Source organism: Pocillopora damicornis, chromosome 8 (assembly GCF_964200805.1).
Source record: "Pocillopora damicornis chromosome 8, jaPocDami1.2, whole genome shotgun sequence".
Classification (NCBI taxonomy): domain Eukaryota; kingdom Metazoa; phylum Cnidaria; class Anthozoa; order Scleractinia; family Pocilloporidae; genus Pocillopora; species Pocillopora damicornis.
Genome location: NC_142677.1, coordinates 19,941,338 through 19,965,515, shown reverse-complemented (window position 1 = coordinate 19,965,515; position 24,178 = coordinate 19,941,338). Strand labels below are relative to the sequence as shown.

The 24,178-nt window shown below is 38.0% G+C and overlaps 3 protein-coding genes across 3 annotated transcripts; all 3 read left to right on the top strand.

The window, feature by feature from the left end:
* The first annotated feature begins 567 nt into the window (after window positions 1–567).
* On the top strand, window positions 568–7,155 carry LOC149041764 (vitrin-like). The gene is made up of 5 exons (XM_089180925.1): window positions 568–913; window positions 1,740–1,891; window positions 2,441–2,816; window positions 6,021–6,065; window positions 6,911–7,155. The coding sequence occupies exons 1-5, from the start codon at window positions 568–570 to the stop codon at window positions 7,153–7,155; spliced, it is 1,164 nt and encodes a 387-aa protein (XP_089037051.1).
* A 36-nt stretch (window positions 7,156–7,191) lies between these two features.
* Window positions 7,192–19,560, top strand: LOC149041763 (collagen alpha-3(VI) chain-like). The gene is made up of 24 exons (XM_089180924.1): window positions 7,192–7,465; window positions 7,990–8,019; window positions 8,267–8,299; window positions 9,244–9,288; window positions 9,521–9,678; window positions 10,176–10,359; window positions 10,658–10,732; window positions 11,399–11,556; window positions 12,166–12,547; window positions 12,861–12,905; window positions 13,028–13,582; window positions 13,887–13,916; window positions 14,351–14,725; window positions 14,846–14,890; window positions 15,292–15,408; window positions 15,932–16,234; window positions 16,416–16,457; window positions 16,551–16,708; window positions 17,109–17,484; window positions 17,632–17,679; window positions 18,000–18,542; window positions 18,931–18,960; window positions 19,291–19,314; window positions 19,496–19,560. Exons 1-24 carry the CDS (start codon window positions 7,192–7,194, stop codon window positions 19,558–19,560), a joined length of 4,095 nt encoding a protein of 1,364 aa, XP_089037050.1.
* A 36-nt stretch (window positions 19,561–19,596) lies between these two features.
* LOC149041762 (cochlin-like) lies at window positions 19,597–24,142 on the top strand. Its single transcript, XM_089180923.1, has 6 exons — window positions 19,597–19,864; window positions 20,382–20,536; window positions 20,738–21,116; window positions 21,711–21,859; window positions 22,077–22,446; window positions 23,346–24,142. Exons 1-6 carry the CDS (start codon window positions 19,597–19,599, stop codon window positions 24,140–24,142), a joined length of 2,118 nt encoding a protein of 705 aa, XP_089037049.1.
* The last annotated feature ends 36 nt before the right edge of the window (window positions 24,143–24,178 follow it).

Genomic DNA, 24,178 nt, shown 5'->3' with positions numbered 1-24,178 from the left:
TACAACACAACTATTTTGGTAGCATTACATCGTGACTACCTGACCTAAGAGAATCCTCTAGGAAGTTCCATGGTATGTATGTCAGCATGACTAAGAATTCAAGAATTTTTTAGATATATATCTTACAGGTGTTATCCATAAAAATCTCATGAAAGGCAAATTATTATTTATTTTCAGTGGACCTTGCCGTACTTGTAGATGGATCGATGAATATCAAAGGAGGACTGAATTTCCAACTCGTTATGAATTTTGTCACTGACTTCTTCCATTCATTTACTCTGGGGGATAACGTTAGATATGAATTGGCTGTCTTTGGCAGCAGCGTTAAGGTAAAATCATGACTATATTAAGCATGGTTTAGCTCAGCGCTAAAAAATAGCTTATTGCAATATCCAAATCGATTTTATATCAGAAACCTCAATTCCTCGGTCTATGATTTTATTAGGACGGGAGTGATTTAATTACTTGTTTGTAAACGAGTGCATCACTGGCTAAAAAAACAAAATAGCTTGAAAATCTTCTTTCTCGTTATATTAGGTCGTATTTGGATTTAACCAGTATACCTCTATGTATGATGTCGATGCAGAAATAGCAAGTGTAACCTTGGTCGGAGGCAGATGTAATGCAGGCGCTGCCCTGATAGAATGCCAGAGATCTCTGTTTGTCGGTAATGCAGGAGGAAGGAAACGCATTCTTCTTGTCCTCATGGCAGGGAAGTCAATTGATGACGTCTCAGTAGGTGCTGGTTATTTGAAGAAAGCCGGAGTCAGGACAATGGTTATTAGAATGGGTAGTTCTTACGAGCAGTCCCAGCTCTCTACTATGGCGTTTACCCCAGATTACATTCTGAGAGCAAACACACTCCTTGAGTTACCTGGGGTTAGGGAAGAAGCTGCTGGATTTTTATATCAAGGTCCATAGATTCCTTTAATTGATGCATCTTTTGACACTTGAAGTGATATATTTACGTAATATGGATACGATATGATATGCCGTGATACAATACATTACCATGATACCCTACGATACGATACAGCACAGAATCGCTGCGTCTCCCACATACATAATGACCACATGGAGATGTAGAGTTAAAAATATGTGAAAAAATACATATCACAAAAAATTCTAAGGAGGACTTGCTACTGTTTGTTTTCCCAGCCAGCGGTATTAATCTCAGAGCAAGCGCGACCCAGATGGGAGGTATGTTTGGTCTCATGTTGACTGAAACAAGTTTAAATGTTTAATGTCTACTTACCTCACCGGCCGATTCCTTACAGCTTCATTTTTTTGAGGTCACTGTCCTTAGCTTAAACCTTAGCATAAACTATAAATCTTAGCTTAGCACTTTCCTTAGCCTAGCATAAAAAAAAGAACGCGCGTGTTTTTAAAAAAGTGAAGTTGACGAGTTAAAACGTAACAAAACTATATCTCAGATATTAAAAAAAAAGACCAAGAAGGGATACCAAAGACGAGTTATTATATTACTGCCATAAATGATTCGTGCAGCTTGCTTCCTCTCAAAAATCTGGGAGCACCTTCAACCTCGTCATGACAACGCATTTCTCGGTTCGCTATCCTTAGGAATTAGATGGTGTGGCGTTAATTTTCTGGCTGAAGACTAACGTAATTGTCACTTCATGTCTCCCTCACAGGCTGTAAAAAAAGGAATTACGAATTGACGAGTATCTTATCTACAATCATATCAATTAATTTATGCATTGAAATGTTCTTTGTATAAGGTGGTTGTGACCTTGGGTTTATGGTGGACGCCTCATCAAGTGTTGGTGCGAATTTGCCAAGTGTTCTGAATTTTGTAATCAGCATCGTTCACTACTTTGCCACCGGTATCGGTATGCGGTATGGAATGGTTACGTTTGGTGCTCATGCTCAGGTATGATTACATGATTTCTCAAAACATTCTCGTTTGCTATTTAGCAGTAACCGCTGTTAATATTAAATGTGAACATAAACAAGTGACGATCTGTGAAAATCAGCCAATCGGCGCTGAGCATCACCATGTAAGTGGTGATAGTTTGCAGGTTCAGTTTTGATTGCGGTTGAATGAAACATTCAGGTTACTCTTCTGAACTAGTCTCTTCAATTTAGTTTTGCAAAACAATAGCAGCAAAGTGTAGAGCAGCCTAAATATGACTCTCATAAGGAAGATGGAATCATGCTTTCTTTAACCTACAACTCTAGTCTATTCATCCACGTGTCGGGTGATATGAGAATCTTTTTTTAGCTTCACTTTGATGTTGTTGTTGTTTTGGTTGGTTTTTTTTTGTGCATACTATGCAGGTTTTGTTGGAGTTCTCCGCGTTGTCCTCCCTCCTAAAAAAATAGAATGGAAATATTATCATCAACTAAAAGCATTATCGAAACGATTCAATTAGATAGAGAATAATACATGTGTAAGGTTTTTTTCTTCATTTCCTTGCAGGTTATCTTCCGATTTAATCAGTATACATCACTCTCTGACGTCGACTCAAAAGTTGCTAGTGTGAACCTGCTTGAAGGCTACAGTAACGTCCACGAAGCTCTTACTCTATGCAACTCAGTTCTTTTTGCCGGTAATGGGGCTGGGAGAAAGAGAGTTTTGATCGTGCTAATGGCTGGCAGATCGACAGTCAGTTTGACAACAGCTGCCATAACATTGAAAACGGCTAAAGTCAAAGTAATTGCTGTTGGAATGGGTAGCTCATTTTCTAACCAAGAGCTTATAACTATGGCATATTCTTCATCTTATGCTCTATACTCCAACTCCTTTACTGGTTTAGCAGGAAAAAGGCAGACTGTTTCCAATTTGGTATCTGAAGGTAAACGTTATAATAATGAATAAAAAAAAAACTTGTAGAGCAATTCAGATTGAGCCGTTTTTGATGTAATTCATGGTCCGGGAAACTTGCGCCATTCCTTCAACCAATTAGGCGCAAAGCCTAAACCAATAACTATTTGATCAAACACTTTCTTCCTGGCCTGTGGTAGTGTTTGAATTCTCGAGTTCACTTCACTTCTCGTTCGATCCTTACGATATTAAAATTTGTTGTTATAAACTGTTGTAATTACATACGCATAATGATATGCTATATCATTAAGACTCGAGAAAGTTCTTTCCGACTTAATTAGTGCTGAACAGTGCGCATATGTGAAAGGAAGGAACGTCTTTGATGCAGTACGAACTATAGGTGATATTATGGACTATACAAAGTTATACAATCTCCCCGGTCTCATGGTGACCATTGACTTCGAGAAAGCTTTTGACTTCTTAAGTTGGAACTTCCTTTTTAAGACCTTGGAAAAGTTCAATTTTGGAGAATCCTTTATTAGGTGGATACGTCTTTTCTATACTAATATATCCAGCTGCATTATGAATAATGGTGTAGCAACTCCTCTTTTTTCAATCGGAAGAGGAGTTAGACAGGGTGACCCTCTCTCGCCCTATTTGTTTATTTTAGCCTTGGAAACCCTCCTTACCGCTATCAAACAGACTCGAGATATAAAAGGTATAGTAGTAGAAAACAAAGAAATCAAATGTATCACTTTCGCCGATGACTTAACAAACTTTTTACGCGATAAGGAATCTTATGACTCTCTTAGTTCCCTATTGAACACATATGGCGAATGTTCAGGGCTTAAACTAAATAAGGACAAAAAAGAAGCCTACTGGTTAGGAAGTTCCTATCGAAATCACGAAGCTCTCGATATTAATAAGGTGAATGAGCCAATTAAAATACTAGGTATATTTTTCACTTATGATCAGCGTAAAAGCAGAGAGCTTAACTTTGACCTTACTTTAAAGTCAATAAGAAAGTCCTTAAGTTGCTGGCAATGGAGAAACTTAACATTAATTGGTAAGATTCAATTAGTCAAAACATTTGCTATGCCTAAGTTTATGTATCGGGCCTCCTTTATCTCTTTTGATAAGGATATAATTAAAAGCATAAATTCTGTGATATTCAATTTCGTGTGGAGAGGCAAAGACAAAGTCAAAAGACTAGCCTTAATTAGTGAATACGAAGACGGTGGCCTCAAAATGCCTCACCCTGAATCTTTAATTAAAACTCAAAGAATTGTGTGTCTGGCAAGGTATTTAGATGATAATAGTAGTCCGTGGAAAGTTTTCTTGTCTCATTATCTTAAGAATGTAGGAACCAGTTTTCTGCTTCAGTGCAATTTCAATCCATCGCGCCTACCCTGTAAACTACCTTCTTTTTATAAAGAATGTCTTGAAGTTTTGTCTGACTTTAATGGCAATCACGATATAATAGCTACAAAACAGGACGTTTTAAATGTGACTATCTGGAACAACCAGAACCTCTTGATTAACAAGAAATCAATATACAACAAGAGAATAAAAGAAGCAGGTTTTGTGAAACTTGGAGATATTCTCTCAAATGACTCAAAATTAAAAAGGTGGGACGCTTTTAGAGAGAAAAATCTCTCCTTGTCAGATTACTTACTCCTACAAGGCATTTTTTCCGCCATTCCGCCTAACTGGAAACAGCTCCTTAACGTTGGAGAGAATAATAACAACCGAATTGACAAAACTGTTTCAGACGATGTTCAAGATATAACTAGAATGACTTCAAAATCAATCTATTCCACCCTGGTCAAACGAATCCAGATTTCTCCGACTGCCCAGTCTAAGTTTAATTCCGTATACAATATTTCAGGTAATATAGACTGGAAAAATATTTATCTATTGCCGGGTCGAGTCACTCTTGACACTAGAACGAGAGCCTTTCAATACAAAATCTTAAATCGTATTCTCTACACCAATAAAATCCTATATAAAATGAATTTGGTTCCTTCTCCGATGTGTACCTTTTGTGGAGATCACGAAGAAACTCTTGAGCATCTTCTAATCAGCTGTACTTACACTAAAAAACTTTTGGCTTTCGGTTATTTCTTGGTTAAATACTTACAATATGAAAATTGATAAGCTTGATGAGGTAACAATCCTCTTTGGTATTTCCGATAATATCCCTGGGAATTATTTGTTAAATCACATAATCATTCTTGGAAAGTATACCATTTATTCATGTCGTTGTAAAAATATCAAGCCGTCTGTATCCTTACTGAAGGCTAAAACATCTGAAACTCGGAAATTTGAATTTTTGATAGCAAAAAAGAATAAAAAAGAATCTATTCATTATAAAAAATGGGAAAACATGTTATTGTAACTCAATAGATGAGTATCGGGTATTAACAGTTATAGACGCAGTTGTATATACAGTCGTTCTACCAAAAAAGGAATTTGATGTAGAAGTATTTGTACAAATTAGGTTTATATTATTATATAACCACAACATAAATTAAATCTAGCCGACTGTGAATGTAATGTAACGCAGTATTTCGTAATTAGTGTTAGTGAGTAGCGTAAGCGTTAGTGTAATTAACTTTGTGTTTGTTTGTATTATTCTAGTATTTGTGCTTTAAGTGAAAATAAAAAAAAATAAAAATAAAAAAAATAAAAAAAATAAAAAATTTGTCAAAAATCTTGAAGTCAATTCGCACGATTGATAATGATTAACATCCACTCGAAAATAATCTCAATTTCTGCGATAATTTAATTTTTTTTGCTTAATAGTAAGTGACCGCTACAAAAGGTGTTTGAACCAAATAACTTATGCATACCACATTGAACGACCATAAAACTGTGCTTAGTATGTCAACACGACGCAGGATTGACATTCAATTAAAAACCGTTCGCAAAAATAAAGGCTATTTACAACTAAAAAAAAAAAAAAAAAAAAAAAAAAAAAATTACATACGCATCGGTCTATTGCGACATTAATCGAAATAAATTCCACCATGCGAACTCAATCTGTATTGAGTCGAAGGTCAACTTAAAAGAAAACAGTTGATAATGCAGTGAATTTTGCAATACAACATTTACATAACTACAATTATAAAATTTATTATGACTTTTCAGCAATCAGATATAATCTTTTTACCTTAAGCATCTATTTGCACAAAACTTAAATTAACAATCAAGTTCATGACTCTCTTCTTTATAGTTAGTGGTGTGACTGCCATTGGAACTGCGCTTTCCGAAAATGGAGGTTTGTTAAATCATTTTAATGGTTTAATGTCATATGGAACTTTGTTTCAGCTGTCTTCTTTGTTTATTATTTATTAGGGCATGGAGTCGGCTCCCTGCAATATTTTAGGTATAAATGGACAAAATATGTATTGATAATAACATGATTTTGAGTGCAGTTTGGTTTCAACAAGCACGAGTAAAATTTTTCAAAGACAACAAAATGTGTAGTCTTTGAAAAATTTACAAGTGTGTCCTACAACAAATTGCAAATCATGATTTTATTGTTAATAATGTGTACGATCACAGAAAGTCAAGACAGACGAAAATATGAAAGCGTGCGCGCGCTATTTGTAATTAATTTTGCTCTCGTGTTACAGCTTAATTTGCATTCGTGTTACAACTTTGCACTTGTGTCGCATGAGAACGCACTCCGTTTTCAGGTAATCAAATTAAATTATTAACGATGAAATTTCATTCAAAAGTCTCGCAAGTTGTTGAATAAAAGCTCTCACAATTATTTGTTTTGCTTAGTTTTCGATATGTTTAATTTTAGCCTGACTCGTTTACCCTTCCTCTTTGACCGTTCACCTCGCCCCCTCCTAGTGGAGGGCTTCAAGGGTTCAATGACTTAAAATTAGAGGTTCTTCAAAAAAATGTATAACCTTATTTACGGTCTTTAATTTTTTTGTTTTTGTTTGTTTGTTTGGTTGTTTTTTTTTGTTTGTTTTTTATTTATTTCCTTCTCGCAACAGTAAACTTAAATTCTCAGATTGACGGTAATTTTGTGTGGTTGGTCTTTTCTTAATTAAGTTCCCTTAAAATGGGCATATAAAAGTATGCTTAATGCGATATTTACCTTTTTAGCTTGCCAAACTCAAGTGGACCTTGGATTCCTGATTGACGGCTCTGGAAGCATAAATTACTTTGGCGCAGGAAATTTCAGAAAGTGTTTGGATTTTGTAAAAGCTCTTACTAGAGCTTTTGTTATTTCTCCAACGAAAACAAGAGTTGGGGCTATTGTTTTCTCATACCGCAGTAAAATTCAATTCGACTTCAGCCAGTACCACAGGCAATCAGATGTAGAGGCCGCAATCGATCGCATAGAATAACCCGGACGTTCGACGTACACTGGTGTCGGTCTGAAAATGGCCGGTGAAAAATTATTCAGCAATATCAGGAAAGGAGTTCCACGAGTACTGATTGTTATAACGGACGGCTTTTCCCACGATAATGTCGCCGAGCCTTCTGCAGTGCTTAGAAAGGCTGGAGTAATAATACTGTCCGTTGGACTGGGAAAGTATTACAATAAAGCTCAGCTTAACGTCATAGCCAGCAACCCACAGGAAGAGCACGTGTTTTCGGTGGATTTCTCTCAAATACCGATTATAGTTAGGGCAATACAAGATAAGTTTTGCAGAGGTGAGAAGCGCGTTAGAAGAAGTAACCTCAGATCTCGTGAGGATGATATATTGCCTAGTGCTATATATTGATACTTGGTGATATACAGAAAAAAGAATATGATCGATATTATTTAGTGTACCTCGTTCCTGTACCTGAAGGAAAGCAAATAGCGTGCTCCACATTTAAAACACAAGTGTACTTTGAAGTTATTCGAAAAACAGTTGTTTGATCTTAACGCGACCTTTGCCTTGTTGATAAAGTTATTATTTTTTCATCGCGCATTGCATCATGGTTAAACCACATTTTGACGTTCAGTCTTTGGATGGTTGACTGCACATAGGAATCTCCTCAAATTTGAAAGATGCTCTGAAAGATACACATTTCATCTCGAGCTCAATCCGTTCTGACAAGTGGCTAGCGATAAATGAAAACTGGTTCTCGAGAAAACAATAAATATAATAAATTATTGACTTTCTATTAAAAGAGCCTACGCAATGACCGCCATTAAAAATAACTGATTCAATTGATGTGTTGTTTTGTAGATTCCGCAAAGGCCGTCTCTGAAGGAGCAAGTAAGTAATACTGAGGCGTCAAAAAACTAATTTCGAGATTCCAGTGCATGGGCTGACAGGTGAGTGAATTCATCGATGAAAGACTCAACTGATGATAGTGATCGATAGCCTGGTCGATGGACTGACTGAATCACTTACTGCCAAACTGACTGCCTGCGTGATTAACTAAATTATCAAATGACACTGACTGATTGATTGAAGTTTTTTTTGATGTGTTACAACTTTCTTTTATAATGGTTTATTTCAGCCGGGACAGCTGTCACCACCACGGGAAGCGGAGGTAAGTCTTTCTATTGTACTTATACTCCGTGGAGAGATCCATGAATTTAATTCATTGTCGCATGAATAATAATAATAATAATAATAATAATAATAATAATAATAATAACTCAACCTGCGTGTTGATATAAAGTTGGTCAAATATGATAAGTCTTATCTATTTAAGGTTTTATTGATGGCATCTCTGCTATTGACAGTAAACGGTAAAGAAAAACTGTCATCCTCACTTGAACAGAAGAGACGGTACATAATAGTTATAATTAAAACAACAAACTAGGTGGGAAAGACAGAAAGGTAAAGAGAAATCCAGGAAAATATGAAAAATCCACGTTAAATCATCTGGTCTAAATCTAAGAGAGATCTTCAAAGTACAAATGGTGTTTGTAAAGAGATGACTACTTGTCGATTATTTGTGAGTAAGGATTGCTCGTTCATTGGAAGAAATACCTCACTGCACTTAGTGCAACATTGTTCTCTCTTCTTCTGTTCTGGCAACAGCCACAGGAGACAAATGTTTTGGCGATTGCTGCTATCTTTTGATGAAGTCAGAGAGCTTGTGGACTGAGAACCGAAATAGCTGCTCAAGACATATAGTCTTGGTCAAGCTTTCTCACGACCACGGGTTTTGAGAGGGGGAGTGGGGAGGGTGTAATGAGTAAAAGACGAGGTCGCGAGAGAGAAACTAATCACCAGTTACTTGGGCGCGCGTAGATACGGAATTTCTCTGCGAGTGTCTAACTATTAGCATTTCATGTCGGTAGGTATGACGGTAAGCTGTTGAGATATTTAAGATTCACTGTGACCAGCTAAAGATAACCATTTCCAACCCTTTAATGACTACCGTTTTCTTCTGGATCTATATTACTATCATCTCCGTAATTTCCACGCTGCACTTATATCTTACGGTAAAATTGTCATTGAAGGCAAGTTTGGTACTTCTTTCAGTTGGTGGAGTCGGTAGCGGAGGAATTACAGCAACAGGAACGTCAGGTCAGTTTATTCCACCACATCGCATAGGTCCTGAATAAGGATTTTTCGATTCATGCACACCAGCTAAAATGTCCCTGGTGAGTTTTACCGTGGCAAATTACTTTGTCATTTAGTTATTTGGACAAGGGGTCTTGCCAAGGTCAAAAGGTCAACTTATCCGCCAAATAGAATTCCTCAAGGGAATTTTTGTCGAGGCTATGGCTATGTCATGATCCTGCAATCTCTTCCACAGCAGGACTTGACTTGGCCATCATGGTGGACGCCTCAGCGAGCGTCGGAGGAGCATTGAACTTTCAGGTCATCATGAATTTCGTGACTGATGTATTCCACTCGTTCAAACTCGGGAATGGAGTGAGATACGGATTAGTCGTCTTCGGTGGCAGGGCAAAGGTAGGCGTTCATTTCTTGAAATTGGCTTAAACTTTGTCAAAACTTTGATAAACAAGAATTTCATAATTACACTTATAACTGCGATGTGGAATCGTTTTGTTTATGTCATGTATAATCTTCAGATGAAATTTATGATTGATTATATACTTACGTATAGTGCGGCGGTTTAATTTTCTGGTTTGTTACCCACTGTGAAGCGCCTTCTGATCGATCTCGTGAAAGCAAAAGCAAGCTTAGTTCTCTGAGTGGCTATTCATGGCCAAGGTAGATGTCGTAAGGAGCCATTCTTAACTCACTTGAAAACCAACTAACAACGAATTGCTAATTTCTGATTTCTTCTACTCTTGAATCAGATAGTTGGAGATCGTGGCGCGAATATGATTTGCCAATCCCAGAGAGAAGCGATGGAAAGCAAATTCAACATTTCTGTAATATGTAAACTAAATTAAGTTTGAAAAACATTTACATAATGCAACAAGTACCACTATTTCTTTCAGGTCATATTTGGATTTAATCAATACAGCTCCATCTATGACATCGACGCGGAGATTGCTAAGGTCAGAATGTTGGGTGGCAGCTGCAACATAGGCGCTGCTCTCTTAGAATGTCAAACATCCCTGTTTTCTGGCGACGCACGAGGAAGAGCACGTGTTCTTCTGGTGCTTGTGGCAGGAAGCACTAGTACGGACTACTCAAATATGGTCGGGTCATTGAAAACTGCTAGAGTCTAGATTTTCGCTGTTGGAGTTGGCGGCTTATTTGTTCAAGCACAGATAACAGCTTTGACAGCATCTACGTCTAACGTGCTAAACACTGCCTCATTTAAGGGTTTGGCAGATATTACAGGAAGTGTTTCAACAACTATATCGCAAGGTACATGAACGCACTGCTTTCTGGTTTAAGTAAGACTCAGAGTAGTCCCTGTTTTCTACTGAACCCGAGATATTGTTTTGTCTAATTTTATTAAACTGCATGACAGATTCTGTTGAGGAAGAGGAAGATCTCTTGGAGTTTGTAATATTAAATGGGAACTCTGTGTTAAGTATAGGAAACCGTATGAATTGCACGACAGTTGTCCTTAAATTTCTCGTAACGGCACGAAGAATCCCTGTAAGCAAGAGTATTTTTGGCGCTCTTCTGCATCTTATATTCTCACTATCGTTAAGTGCTTGGTGCACATTTCAGAAAACTCTATTTAATTACAAGTTCAAGACTATACTAATCTTGAATTTGTAGTTGAATAGAATAATTATCATGAATACCTATTTTGAAGTTATTCGATTTTCCTTAAAATTTATCATAGTTTAGGGTTTAATTTCGGAAGCTAACTTGGAAAGAATTTATCTTCTATGATGCTTAATATTATTTGTTGCTATCGTTTTAGCTGGAGGAGTCAGTACCATTGGATGATCCATTGCAAAGGGAGGTGGGTGCTGTACTGCATAAATGATAGGGAAAAAACGAAAAGTGGTGGCTACCAGATGAAAAGAAAACTTAAAATCTCTTCGAAGAAGCAAGCTGGAAGTGTTGGGTGAAATAATTTTCTGCATCTAAGAGAGCCAGTGTCTCAGTATATGCATTACAAAGTGTCCAAGAATCTTGTTTCAGTAACGAAAAAGGGGGCGCTGCCACTATTACTTCATTCTTCACTCATCTAAATTTTTTATTTTGTGTCATTGAATTGAATATGTCCAAGCTTCACCCATTCGCTTTATTTCAGGTGGATGTGACTTGGCTTTCTTGGTGGATGCGTCATCAAGCATCGGAGACGATAGAACGCTCGGGCTTGTTATGAACTTCGTAACTAGGATTTTCCATACTTTTTCCGTGGTTGGTGATGTGCGGTACGGATTGGTGGTATTTGGTGACAGTGTTAAGGTACCTTATCGATATATTTAATTTAATTATTGCATCGATGTATCATTTTTAATAAGCATTCACTTGATCATTCATTAACCCCTGCAAATTCGAACTCCTGAGAGAAATAGTCCCACAATCACTGGACAGAAGTAAGAGTTGGCTAAAGCGGATAAATGGGGGAAAACAGTTTTCAAGGAAACTGCTCTACGTTCCAGTCTACGAATTCTCCCTCATCCTGAAATTATCACATGGGTGGGAGGGCAGATATAATCATCGGATTATGGTTTGATCCTTATGAACTTGATCATGACAGTAGTAGAATTTGAGGAGGATGTTGGCGTCTCCCTTTTGATGGAATGCTTTAATACAAGTATCAATCATCACAAAAACACCAGCCCACGCCGATTCAATCTAACTTTCATTCAAGCTTGTTCCCAGAAGGTCGACTTATTCCACCCTTAAAAGGAAATATAATTGACAAGTAAGTTAACTTGAACATCGAAGTAAACTTATTAAAACCGTTTGTGCGCAATCTTTTGACCCTAACCTTCGTATAGTACCTCTTAGACTCTTCTTGAGCTCATAACGAATTGATTTTGTTATAGCATTCATAATTTTTGTTGGCAGATTGTTTTTGGATTTGATCGGTATTCCTCACTCTCTGACGTGGACTCAGCAGTTGGCAATGTCGAGTTGGTGGGTGGAAACTGCAACGTCGGTGAGGCTCTTTACCAGTGCGGTTCCAAACTGTTTACCGCTGACACGACGGGGAGGTCGCGAGTGCTCATTGTCCTTACGGCGGGAAGAGCACAGGAGGATCTAGGCATTAAAGATGCAGCCGATGCCTTAAATCAAGTTGGAGTAAAAATCATTGCAGTAGGAATGGGATCTTCTTTCGATAGAGCACAACTTCAATCGATGGCTTTCGCTACATCTTACGTCTTAAACACCTCCTCTTTCGGCGGATTCGGAAGCATCACTGAGAAAGTGATCGGCCTTGTGTCGCAAGGTAAATAAATCTCAAATCTTTTGTCTTCTTGGTAATATAATTCATTAGTTTCTGTATTTTCACGATTCCTTTCTATTTTGAGAGTGCTCTTTTTCCCCTTGCATCCAAAAATCCAAAAGATTTGCACCCAGGTTTCGGATACTCTGCATTTTTGATGTGTTCGCTTGGCGCTATTGAGCCAAGTCTTTACATTTAGTTCGTAGTGTAATTTACTTTCATAGGAAAAATATACAGAACTCTAATCGCAACACTAGGAACGTGTACCTCGAATTCAAATTATGGACTTTTACGTTTCGTCCATTTTTGTTTTCAGCTGGCTCGGTTACTGTCACTGGACCTAAACCCGCAGTAGGAGAAGGTTTGATGATTTGAATCTTAACTCAGTCTGTCATCGCTGAAATACTAGACGACTTAATCTTTTTTTGCAAAAGGGTGAACATTTGTGTGCTTACGTTTCGTCATCTCCATGTTCTTCCTTAGCCTGCAAAACGCAAGTGGATCTTGGTTTCCTTATAGATGGCTCAGGAAGTATCAACTATTACGGGGCAGGAAATTTCAGAAAGTGTTTAAAATTTGTCAAAGCTCTCACAAAAGCGTTCGTTATTTCTCCTACTGACACAAGAGTTGGGGTAATTGTCTTCTCATACCACAGCAAGCTCGAATTCGACTTCACTTATTACAAAACGCAATCAAATGTGGAGGCCGCCATTGACAGAATTCAATACCCTGGATTTACGACGTACACGGGTAAAGGGATAAGAATGGCGGGTTCAAAGCTTTTTAACAATATCAGAAAAGGCGTTCCTCGTGTACTTGTCGTTATTACTGATGGATATTCTCATGACGCGGTTGCTCAGCCATCTGCCAACCTTCGATCGGCAGGGGTTAAAATATTAACCGTTGGATTGGGAACTCATTACAACAAAGCTCAGCTGAGCGTTATGGCAAGCTATCCGCAGAAGCATCACGTGTTTTCAGTTGAATTCTCTAAAATGCCACAAATAGTCATGGCGATACAGGATATGCTTTGTAAAGGTAAGAGCTGAATTTACTTTGCTCTAGAGTTGCAGTAAAGTCCTTTTATCAAATATGTTATTGATGCCTGAACTTAGTCATTAGCAAAAGGATAAAATATTTGTGGATGTTCAACTTTTCTGTCCACGTAAATAAATTAAGATGTGATGAAAAGTTTTGTTTTAATTTAGAGCTTATATTTCACGATGCCTCAAGACATAAATTGGGAAGGGCCTTGTTAAATTTGGCAAGGATGATTTCATTTTCTTACTTTATGATTGGTACTAATGCCAAAACTTGTTAATCCACTATGATGTTTCCACAGCTGCCACCACTGCTGTCACGGAAGGAACAAGTAAGTGCTCAAAGCTCCTCACAACAGAATTGAACCCTAAAGGCGGTCATTTCATAGAAAAACCACATATTAGCTGGCAATGAAATAGTATGGATTGTCTCACTATGTAATCACTTCTGATGTGCCATTCGCGTCGGAGGTGATCTCAAGTCAACTAATAGGAAAATTTTAAACTTGATATATTCAAGTATTTGTGTTATTGGTATTCATTGATTAGTTAGTTATGCGCGTAGATTTGTCTTGTTTGTATGTCAATTAATGCAGTTGTTGTTTCTCTGTATCAATGTTTCGCTACGTTAACTGATACTTGTATTTATTTCACCTTTAGCTAATGGCGTTACTTTACCCTCAGGGGGAGTAGGTGAGTATTCTTTGCTGCTTACATGTTCATATTGATGAAAATTTAGAACATAACTAGCCTTTTTTATGTTTAGGTGCCGGAAGTAAATGTGACGGAAGTTCATGTTACTTGTTTACCAAAGCTGGTAAGACGTGGACTGAAAATCAAAATAGTTGCAGAGACAAAGGAGGTGACCTGATCTCCATTGAAACAGAAAAAGAATGGACATTCATAAATAACGCGATTCAAAGTCTCAATTTTGTGGGAGTGAGTGAATGGCACATAGGTCTGAAGAATCAAGGAAAAACATGGCTGTGGGTTAGTGGAAAGCCGCTGACCATCGCCAAATGGCAACCGAACGAACCATCTGGAAATGGAAATGCAATTGTGATCTCTAAGAGCGCAAAGGCACTGTTTGGCGATGTAGAAGATGATAGTGCAAAGGCCTATATCTGTGAAATATCTCAATGTAAGACTCACTGACTTTGTCCACGTATATATAGCTACTTCAACTAATTTCAGTCATTTGTCCTTGTTACATTTGCGATCATGAATCAAACAGTTTTATCTTATTCGTACATTGTTTCAGTAACCGCCAGTGCTCTCATTTCGCAGCCGACAACAGCAGGAGTGGGTAAGTGTACATTGTAAGTTTCTTATTGAAATGACCAAAATATCAATCCCTCCAGCCCAATCTAGGTAGTTTCATTGCTTTTCGCGCGGCAATAATGCATTTACCACCCCGATTACGATATCAGCTAGATTACTTTTTCTTTACAATGTAATGCCATAAAAGCACGTCGGGTCGAACCAACTAAATTTCCAAAATCTGCCAGATTCAGTCCTACAGCGCTATTTTAGTTGGCTCAAGGTAATTGACAGATAATATATATGCACAAAAACTGCAATGAAATGGTCACATTGTATAAAAGGATTCCCATCGTTATTCTGTCCTTTTGAACCGATTGTTTGAGGCATAAATCAGAAGCCCAAAGAAGCGTTTCAAGCGTTTCAGTTGAATTTATTTCTCTTTAGGAGGATGCGATCTGGCCATCATGGTGGATGCATCGAGGAATGTTGGAGGAATAGGAAACTTCCAAATGATTCTCAATTTTATCGCCACTGTTTTCCACTCGTTTACACTTGGGAATGGTATTCGATACGCACTTGTTGTCTTTGGTGGCAGAACCAAGGTATGAGAGCGAGGAGGTATTTAAAATAAATATACCATATAAAATGTTCTATATTTGGTTTCTAAAGGACGGAGGATACCTGATAAGTGAGCATAGGTCACAAGAATAAAAACTACCTACGAGATAAACAAACAAACAACAAGTTCGATTTAACGTTCTTTTTTTTTTTGTAATTTCAAGGGGTGCTAAAATAGAAGATTGAGTTGTAAACAAATTATTGTTTGCGCGGTATTCCAAAAGAGAGGTGTTTAGCTCTGTGGATGGACTCGTTATCATTTTCAGTTACTTGTCAAAGTTATTCATATTTACCGAGAAATATAAAATTAAGTTAAAATTAAGTGGTTGACATAACCAGAATTGCTTGTACATAACAAAGAGGGCTTTTTTTTGCGATGTCTTCTCTTTCAGGTTGTATTTGGATTCAATCAGTACACATCAATCACCGACGTTGATAAAAAAAATTTCCAGTCTTACATTTGAAGGTGGTAGCTGCAATGCAGGTGCTGCTCTGAACGAATGCCAGACATCCCTATTTGATGGTGATGCTGGAGGAAGGAGACGCATCCTTCTGGTAATTATGACAGGGACGTCTGATGACGATATCTCAACCACTGCAGGATCTCTAACAAAAACTGGGGTCAAAATAATCGCCGTGGGAATGGGGTTATCTTATGACAGAATGCAGCTGTCTGCTATGGCCTTTACTCAGTCTTACGTATTTACAACAGCATCAATTGACGGTTGGGATGGCATTATAGGAAGCGTTTCTCAATTGATATCACTAGGTAAGTCAATGATAATACATTTAATTTCGTCAACCTGGCCTTTTTTGATACCTCATTTCCTTTTTTTTTTTACCTGGTGCACTTGGAGCAACCCTGTAAACAAAGCTGGTATCATAAAATGTTCCTCTGTAATAATTGACGTAAATTCATTTATATTTTTACTATTTTGGCAATTTTTTAGCTGGTGGGATCGTTGCTAATGGAAAGGAACAGGCTAAGACAGGTACGTCATTTCTTTATGATATTGACGGTTTTGCGTTTCAATTTGATTCAATTTATAAAAGAAAATTCGTAAAAAATGTTCCATTTTTTCTAGGTGGTTTAGACCTTGCGTTCTTGGTGGATGCATCTTCGAACATTGGTGGAGAGGCAAACTTCCGCCTTGTTTTGAACTTTGTCAGCAACGTTTTCCATTCATTTGCACATGCGAGAAGCGTACGGTACGGACTAGTTGTATTTGCAGACAGTATTAAGGTAAGCAAAGGTAATTTTTTAAAGGTCGTTCAATGTTTGGATAAAATACTTCTTTGGATATCGCTCTCAATGTGTGTGAAACAAAGGTTAACTTGTCACTGGCGCAAAGTGGCCCGCACAGTCGAAGCTTATCCCGGTTTCAACGGAACAAAGTAACCAGGAAAATTGCTTCTCCCCCTGAATGGGCAGCCAGTCCATCACAGGATACCCCCACCCCCGAGAATTTACTCAGGTTTCTCTTACAGTCTACCAGTACATATTTATACCCATGGATGGAAAGAAGCACCGTGAGCGAAGTGTATTACCTAAGAACACAACATTGTGACTATGACCTACAGATCATCGTGTTTCCCCTCCGTCTATCTCGTACGTGTATCAAACTGGGACCATTTAATTGCAGGTGGTGTTTGATTTTGGTCAGTATACCTCAATATCGGACATTGACTCAGCACTTAGTGGTGCGGAGCTGATGGATGGTGACTGTAACGTTGAGGAAGCCCTTTATAAGTGTGACTCTGCGCTGTTTACGGATGACGCCAAAGGAAGGCAGCGGGTACTCATTTTTATTACAGCAGGAGTATTGAAAGGAGACTTCAGTAACGCTGCAGCGGTGTTGAAAACAACTGGCGTAAAAATAATCGCCGTCGGAATTGGTGCCTCAGTTGACAACTCGCAGCTTTCCACCATAGCATCTCCTGCATCTTCAGTACTAAATGTTGTCTCATACACAGATTTGACTGACATCACTGATGGCGTATGTAAAATAGTACCAAAAGGTATACGAAACGAAAAAATTCAAATTCCTTATCCAGTTCTCATATTTGTTACAAATTCCCATCTCTTCCCAAACTTGATGAATCAGTTATCTTTATCACAGACAGTTATTGACTCTTGCGTTTTCAATTTCTAATCTATTATTTCAGATGGTGGTTCGAATATAGCAGGAAATACACCCAAGCCCACAGGAAAGGGTTTGTAAAGTCTTATCTACTAGGAATGTGGAGCCTGGTAGTGCCTGTGATAACGTCCATTTCATTTTCGATATAGGAATTTCTTCATAACTTCTCTTTTCCTTACCATGTGATTAGTCTCGAATACATTAGCAGCAAACAGTGGATATGAGATACTAGAACGAAAATTGGATAGTTATTCCAATGATTATGTGGAAAATGATCAATAACTCCTATACTGTTAAAAGTCAATCAGGAGGTAGCCTGCATGACAGTTAATAATCACTTTGCCAAGAAATAGACGTTTGGAACTTCTAATCGTCTAATCGTTTTTCACCTAGAATGCAACACCAAGTTATACCTGGGGTTCTTACTCGATGGTTCCGGAAGCATAAACAAGTATGACCCTGGCAACTATAAAAAATGCCTGGGATTTGTGAAAGGCCTCGCAAGAGCTTTTCCCAATTCGAAAATTGGAGCTATCGTTTTCTCATATCAAAGTGAACTGCAATTCGACTTCCATCAATACACAAATCCAGCCGATGTTCAGACGGCGATCGATGGCTTCAAGTACCCTGGACATTCAACGTACACCGGGAAGGGATTAAAAATGGCAAAGGAGAGACTATTTAAGGGCGTCACAAAAGGAATTCCGCGCGTTCTAATCGTTATAACAGATGGAAAGTCCCATGATGATGTTATCATTCCTTCGGAGGAACTTAAACAGTCTGGTGTAATTGTTTTATCTGTTGGAGTGGGAAAATGCTTTAACAAAGCAGAATTGTACATTATAGCGAGCAACCCAAAAGAAAAGCATGTGTTTACCGTAGATTTCTCTCAAATGTCGAATATTATTACGGCGATACAGCAATTAGCATGTAAAGGTAAGTACAAATTGTTTCGTTACTAAATCTTTATCATAAAACTTAGAAGTGTACCGATCGACTTTATGGTTTCTGAAGCACTGTCTTTGCATCGCTACGTATCTAAGGGAGGCACTTGTGTAGTTTCGTTTCTTGAATTCAAGTCCAGTGAAAAATACCTGAGTAAACCTCGTGATATTATTAGAGAGTAATATCATTTTTGACGAACTCGCCCTGTGCAAATCTATTTAAAACAAGAAACGTACGAAGAGTTTTACTTATCTATTTCCCATCAGCATTGGCAGATAACTGGACTCTAACCCAAGAATGCAACCCCTATTCTTCCAGTAAATCATCTGGCTAGGTGCCACTAACAGTGGTAATTTTTTAATTCTTTTTCTCTTTAAAGCTGCTGTTACAGCCATCGAAGAAGGAACGAGTGAGTTTCACGTATTTGATCATCTGTAGCCCAGATATTGTTGTTGGTGGTCTGGTTTTTTTTTTCTCGAAGTCGTTCCACCTTTTGTTTATCTTAGCATTCGCTAAGAATTTCTACTTCCTACATTTTTTTATGGGTTTGAATTCTATAGAATGAATAAGCTATAACAGTCTTTAAATGAGATGTAAATACCGATTTGGCTGAGTAACTTTTAATCAAACAAAAAGTGTGTGTGATAAAATCGTTATTTGGAGTAAGTTTCTCTATTGCAATAAATCATTACTTCTTTTTTTCTTCATTTTAATTTCTCCATTTTTTCACTTTTCTTAGCCGACGGAGTGGATCAGTCTGGAGGTAAGAAGTCTTTTACACTCTGAAAGTGTCTTCTTTTCTCTATGAAAATTGGTTCGATTAGTAAAATTCTCTTGAACTGTCCGTTTGGAATGAATTTTGAAGGGGTTAAAGCTACAGAATCTTTTGTCGGTAAAGCTTAGCAATGTAAAACACATTTTTATAATTGTCATCGTTTCGGTAGGTAAATGTCTTGCGGATTCCTGTTACATGTTCACTAAGTCGGGCAAAACCTTCACTGAAAACTAAAACAGTTGCCAAGACAAAGGAGGGGACTTAGTTTCGATGGAAACAGAAGAGGAATGGACATTCATAAACAGTCAGATCCAGGCCTTAACTCTTGCTGGCGGTGTGAATGCATGGCAGATTGGTTTGCGAAAAACAGGCCAGAACTGGGCGTGGGTTAGTGGGAAGCCACTAACCATCCAAAAATGGCAACTGAACCAGCCTTCTGGTGATGGAGCCGTAGTTGTGATATCAAAGGACAAGCAAGGACTCTTTGATGATGTTGTAGACGAAAGTGCAAATGCTTATATATGCGAAATACCTAAAGGTAAAAAAAAGCTTTATCCATAAAATAACTAAGTATGATTCTTCTATTATGAAGAAATTATTTCATTTTATTTTAACCTCAAAGATACGTGTGCACATAGCATTTTTGATCCGCTCGATGATATAAAGTAGGCAATTTGCATATGGAATATGAATAACTATATCTACGCATTGTGGGGAAAAACAGAAAAAAACTCCTATATAATGAATTGAAAATTTACGTTCTTAGTGTTATCCGGAGCCAGTTTTAATGATCGGCCATCGTTTTCAAATCCCATACGGTGCTTTTTTTTCTAAATTAATTTGAGTTCCATCGTTCACTATTTTCATCTTAAAAGCTGTACCCACCAGTGTCATCGTAAGCCCAGGGATAACACGTGCAGGTCTGGCCATTGATTTTCTTTGCTTATTTGATTGTTTGTTTTGATTGTTTGTGTTTTTGTGTTTTTGTTTTTACATCTACGGTTCGCTATAGTCCATTCGTGCAATATGCTCATTGTTTGTATATCCGTATGTAGGTGGATGTGATCTTGCCATTTTAGTGGATACGTCTAAGAATATCGATGAAAATGATCTCCAGGATTTGTTAAATTTCGTCACGGCTGTGTTCCATTCATTTACCCTCGGTAATGATGTCAGATACGGATTGGCTACTTTCGGTGGCAGTGTTGAGGTATTTCATGGCAACGTGTTCTCGCTTATCTTTATTGTTCCGCCATCCTTTTGGTTGCTTAAGGATCCTCTTTATGCTTCTTTATCTTTACACTCTTCTAACCAAAGTTATTTAAGCCAGCGTATGTCTAAACTTTTTTCTAGTTATAAACGGATTGCTTCTCAAAATAAACACTAATTTATCTCCTTGTGTCTCGTTTAGATTGTCTTTGGTTTCAATCAGTTTTCCTCTATCGACGACGTTGATAAGGCAGTCTCTGGCGTCAAGCGCAAGGGTGGCAACTGCAATGCTGATGTTGCTCTTCGAGAATGCAAGACGTCACTGTTCGTTGGTGACGCCGGGGGAAGGAAGCGAGTCCTTCTCGTCCTCTTGGCAGGAAAGTCTGATGGTGACTTCTCCATAGCCGTTTCATCGCTTGCAACAGCTGGAGTCAAGATCATTGCAGCTGTTGGTATTGGCAGCTCATTCGATCGGTCACAGCTTTTAGCTTTAGCATCTTCTTCGTCCTCTGCTCAAAGTGTAGGCACATTTGGCGGTTTGGCATTTACCATTGGAAGTTTCACAAGTCTCATATCGCAAGGTGATTATAACTGTGCTTTCGAGCTCTTAATTGGCTTTGAATAAACTACTGAATTAAAAATGACATGGCAAAGATTTTAACTATTTGTACCACTTAACCGTAGCTGGAGGAATTAGTCCAAGCGGAACCACATCTGTCCCGAAAGGTAGGGTTACTTTTATTAATTTTGTCTGACCTTTTTATATCTGCATGGAAAGCGAGGAATTTGAATGAACTTATTAATTGGTAATTAGAGAGACAAATAGCTAGGTTTTTAAACTCGCGGGTAGAGTGTAATAAAACGAAACAATAGCAAAAATAATAACTTTCGAGGACTTTTTTTCTTACCTCCGCCCTAACACGTTACTGAGCTAAGGCGATATTTTCTGTGGAAGAAAGGGCGAAAGATCTCGTCCAGTAAAAATCAGCTAGTTTATGCCTCACCGCTTATATTACATATCGATATTTTTTTCCACGACTGCGATTAAATGTCGCGAGAACAACAGGCATTTCCCCCGAACTCTAGGTTTAGGAGGTCAAAGATGACATGCCCACCCTATACAAATATTGCATTACTAATAAACCGATATTAAGTGATCAAACCTACGTTTATAGATGGCTTCGACCTAGCGTTCATGGTGGATGCTTCGTCAAGTGTTGGATCCTTCGATCTGTCCAAAAATTTTGTCACTAGGAGCATTCAGTCTACTGGTCAAGTAAAGGGTGTGCGGTATGGACTTGTTCTATTTGGGGACAGTATCAAGGTAAAACAGGCATTAATTATTCTTCCTGTGTATCTTATCATTTTGAATTACGGTTCATACGCTTAATTCCTTTTATTTTCTTTTTTAATATTCTTATATGTTGCTTACGTTTATCACAAACTAATCAGAGCAGCTGTTATTGACGGTATTATTAATGCACGTAGTCCCATTTTGCTACAGAGAGCTTAACCCCTATAAAAACTTTGCTTCATCTTAGGTTGTCTTTGGATTTAATCAGTATACCTCCATGTCGGACGTTACCTCAACAGTTGGCAATGTCGAGCAAATATATGGTGATTGCAACGTTGCCGAGGCTCTTTATCAGTGCAGTTCAAAGCTATTTACTGCAGAAGCAGTGAGCAGGAAACGGGTTCTAGTAGTGCTTATCGCAGGAACTCCCGTTCAAGACATTTCAAACGCAGTTTCATCCCTAAAAGCAACCGGAGTTCGGATAATATTGGTCAGGATAGGTGCTCCTAACGCACAGCTGACAGCAATGGTGTCTTCTTCGTCTCTGGCTAATGTCCTAGGTAGTGCTGGGGACTTAACAGGTGTCGTCCCTATTGTGACGTCCCAAGTGTTCAAAGGTAATCATTAAAAAAATCTAAAATCTATTTTCATGAGTTTGTTAACTCATTTGCAAAGCTGGATTTCAACTCCTTTTCCAAAGCCTCTAAGTTGAGACTTTTATCGAGTCTCTCATTTGTTCCTAGCGATGCCAGAAGGCATTTGAGACTCAGTGAAGTTTTGAAGACAGAGAAAGTTATCATAATGTTAAGATAAAACTTGGTATCTTTCAGGCCTGATAGACTTTGAAATAATTTTCAACTTGAAACCTCAGTGTGTTCGAAAGTGTTCAAAACAAACAACAGGCAAACAACAAACAATAATTTCCATTAATTGAAAGCTTTTAAAATGGCTAGGAATACATACGTTTAAAAAACTATTAAAATTGTGGTTTTTGGTTTTAACCTTTTCGTTCGTATGAAAGTAATGCTTACTTTTGGCTGGTATCAGTTTCCCTGTACGAAAATGATGAAATTTGGTGTTGTATTGACATAAAAATTCAATTTCTTCTCATCAACCTTTCGCTTTCAGGATACTCATTTGATATATTAGGGAGAAGGTACATGTTCATCAAGGAGTTTAAGGGTTCATGAAAACAAACAATGTGATTTAATTTATCGATCAATGTAGTGTTCAGTCCACTACATTTGTTTTAAGGGTCCTAAACTAACGAAACCTCTCTTCTAATCGCAGAGATTATCTTTCGTCGATTACAACTCTTGGTGTTAGTGCCTCAACCCCTATCTTCATTTTATAAATTCATCTGTTTGTTTGTTGTTGTTGTTGTCTTTTTTGTCGTTTTTTTTATTTTTATTTTTTCATTGTCTTTTGCAAGCTGTCGGTATCATTCCCTCAAGAATAACACAACCACAAACGCCAGGTTTGCAATCTCCTTGTTGATGTATGCTTTTTCTTTTGCTTTACGTCGACTTTGTTATTTTTGCTGTTATCTTCTCTCGAATAGATCGCTTTTACATCCACCTGCAATACGAGATTGGTTACAGATTAAATGGTGTTTTCCGTGAAATTCAGAACATCTTGTTCCCTATTTGTGTGTGTCTGTTTAATTTAGGTTCAAAGTGCAATACGCAAGTGGACCTTGGATTCTTGATAGACGGTTCCGGAAGCATAAACAAGTACGAACCAGGCAATTTCAAACGGTGTTTAAAGTTCGTAAAGGAAATTACAGGTGCCTTTGTCATTTCTCCTACGGCTTCAAGAGTTGGAGCGATTGTATTTTCATACCATAGCAAACTCCAGTTCGGTTTTAGCCAGTTCAAGACTAACCAGGAAGTAGAAGAAGCGGTTGATCGTATAGAGTACCCTAACCATTCAACGTACGCCGGCAAAGGCCTCAAAATGGCGGCTGAAAAACTCTTTAACGAGCCTAGAAATGGTGTTCCCCGTGTGTTTATTGTAATAACTGACGGAAGATCCAGAGATGGCCTTATACAACCTTCAGAAGAACTTAAAAGATCTGGGGTAATAATAATATCGGTTGGAATCGGCAAGCGCTATGACAAAGCTCAACTTAACGTCATGGCAAGTAACCCGAAAGAGAAGCACGTTTTTACTGCTGAATTTTCCCAAATGTCGAATGTAGTCAACGCCTTACAGCAATCGTCATGCGAAGGTAGGCTGTGGAAGTACTCTGAAAGCTCTGATGATAAGACAAAATGTTCACGACATCTTCCCGTCAGTTGTAAAAGGTTCTAGTTGTACCGAATTTTATTCACACACTTCAGTATTATT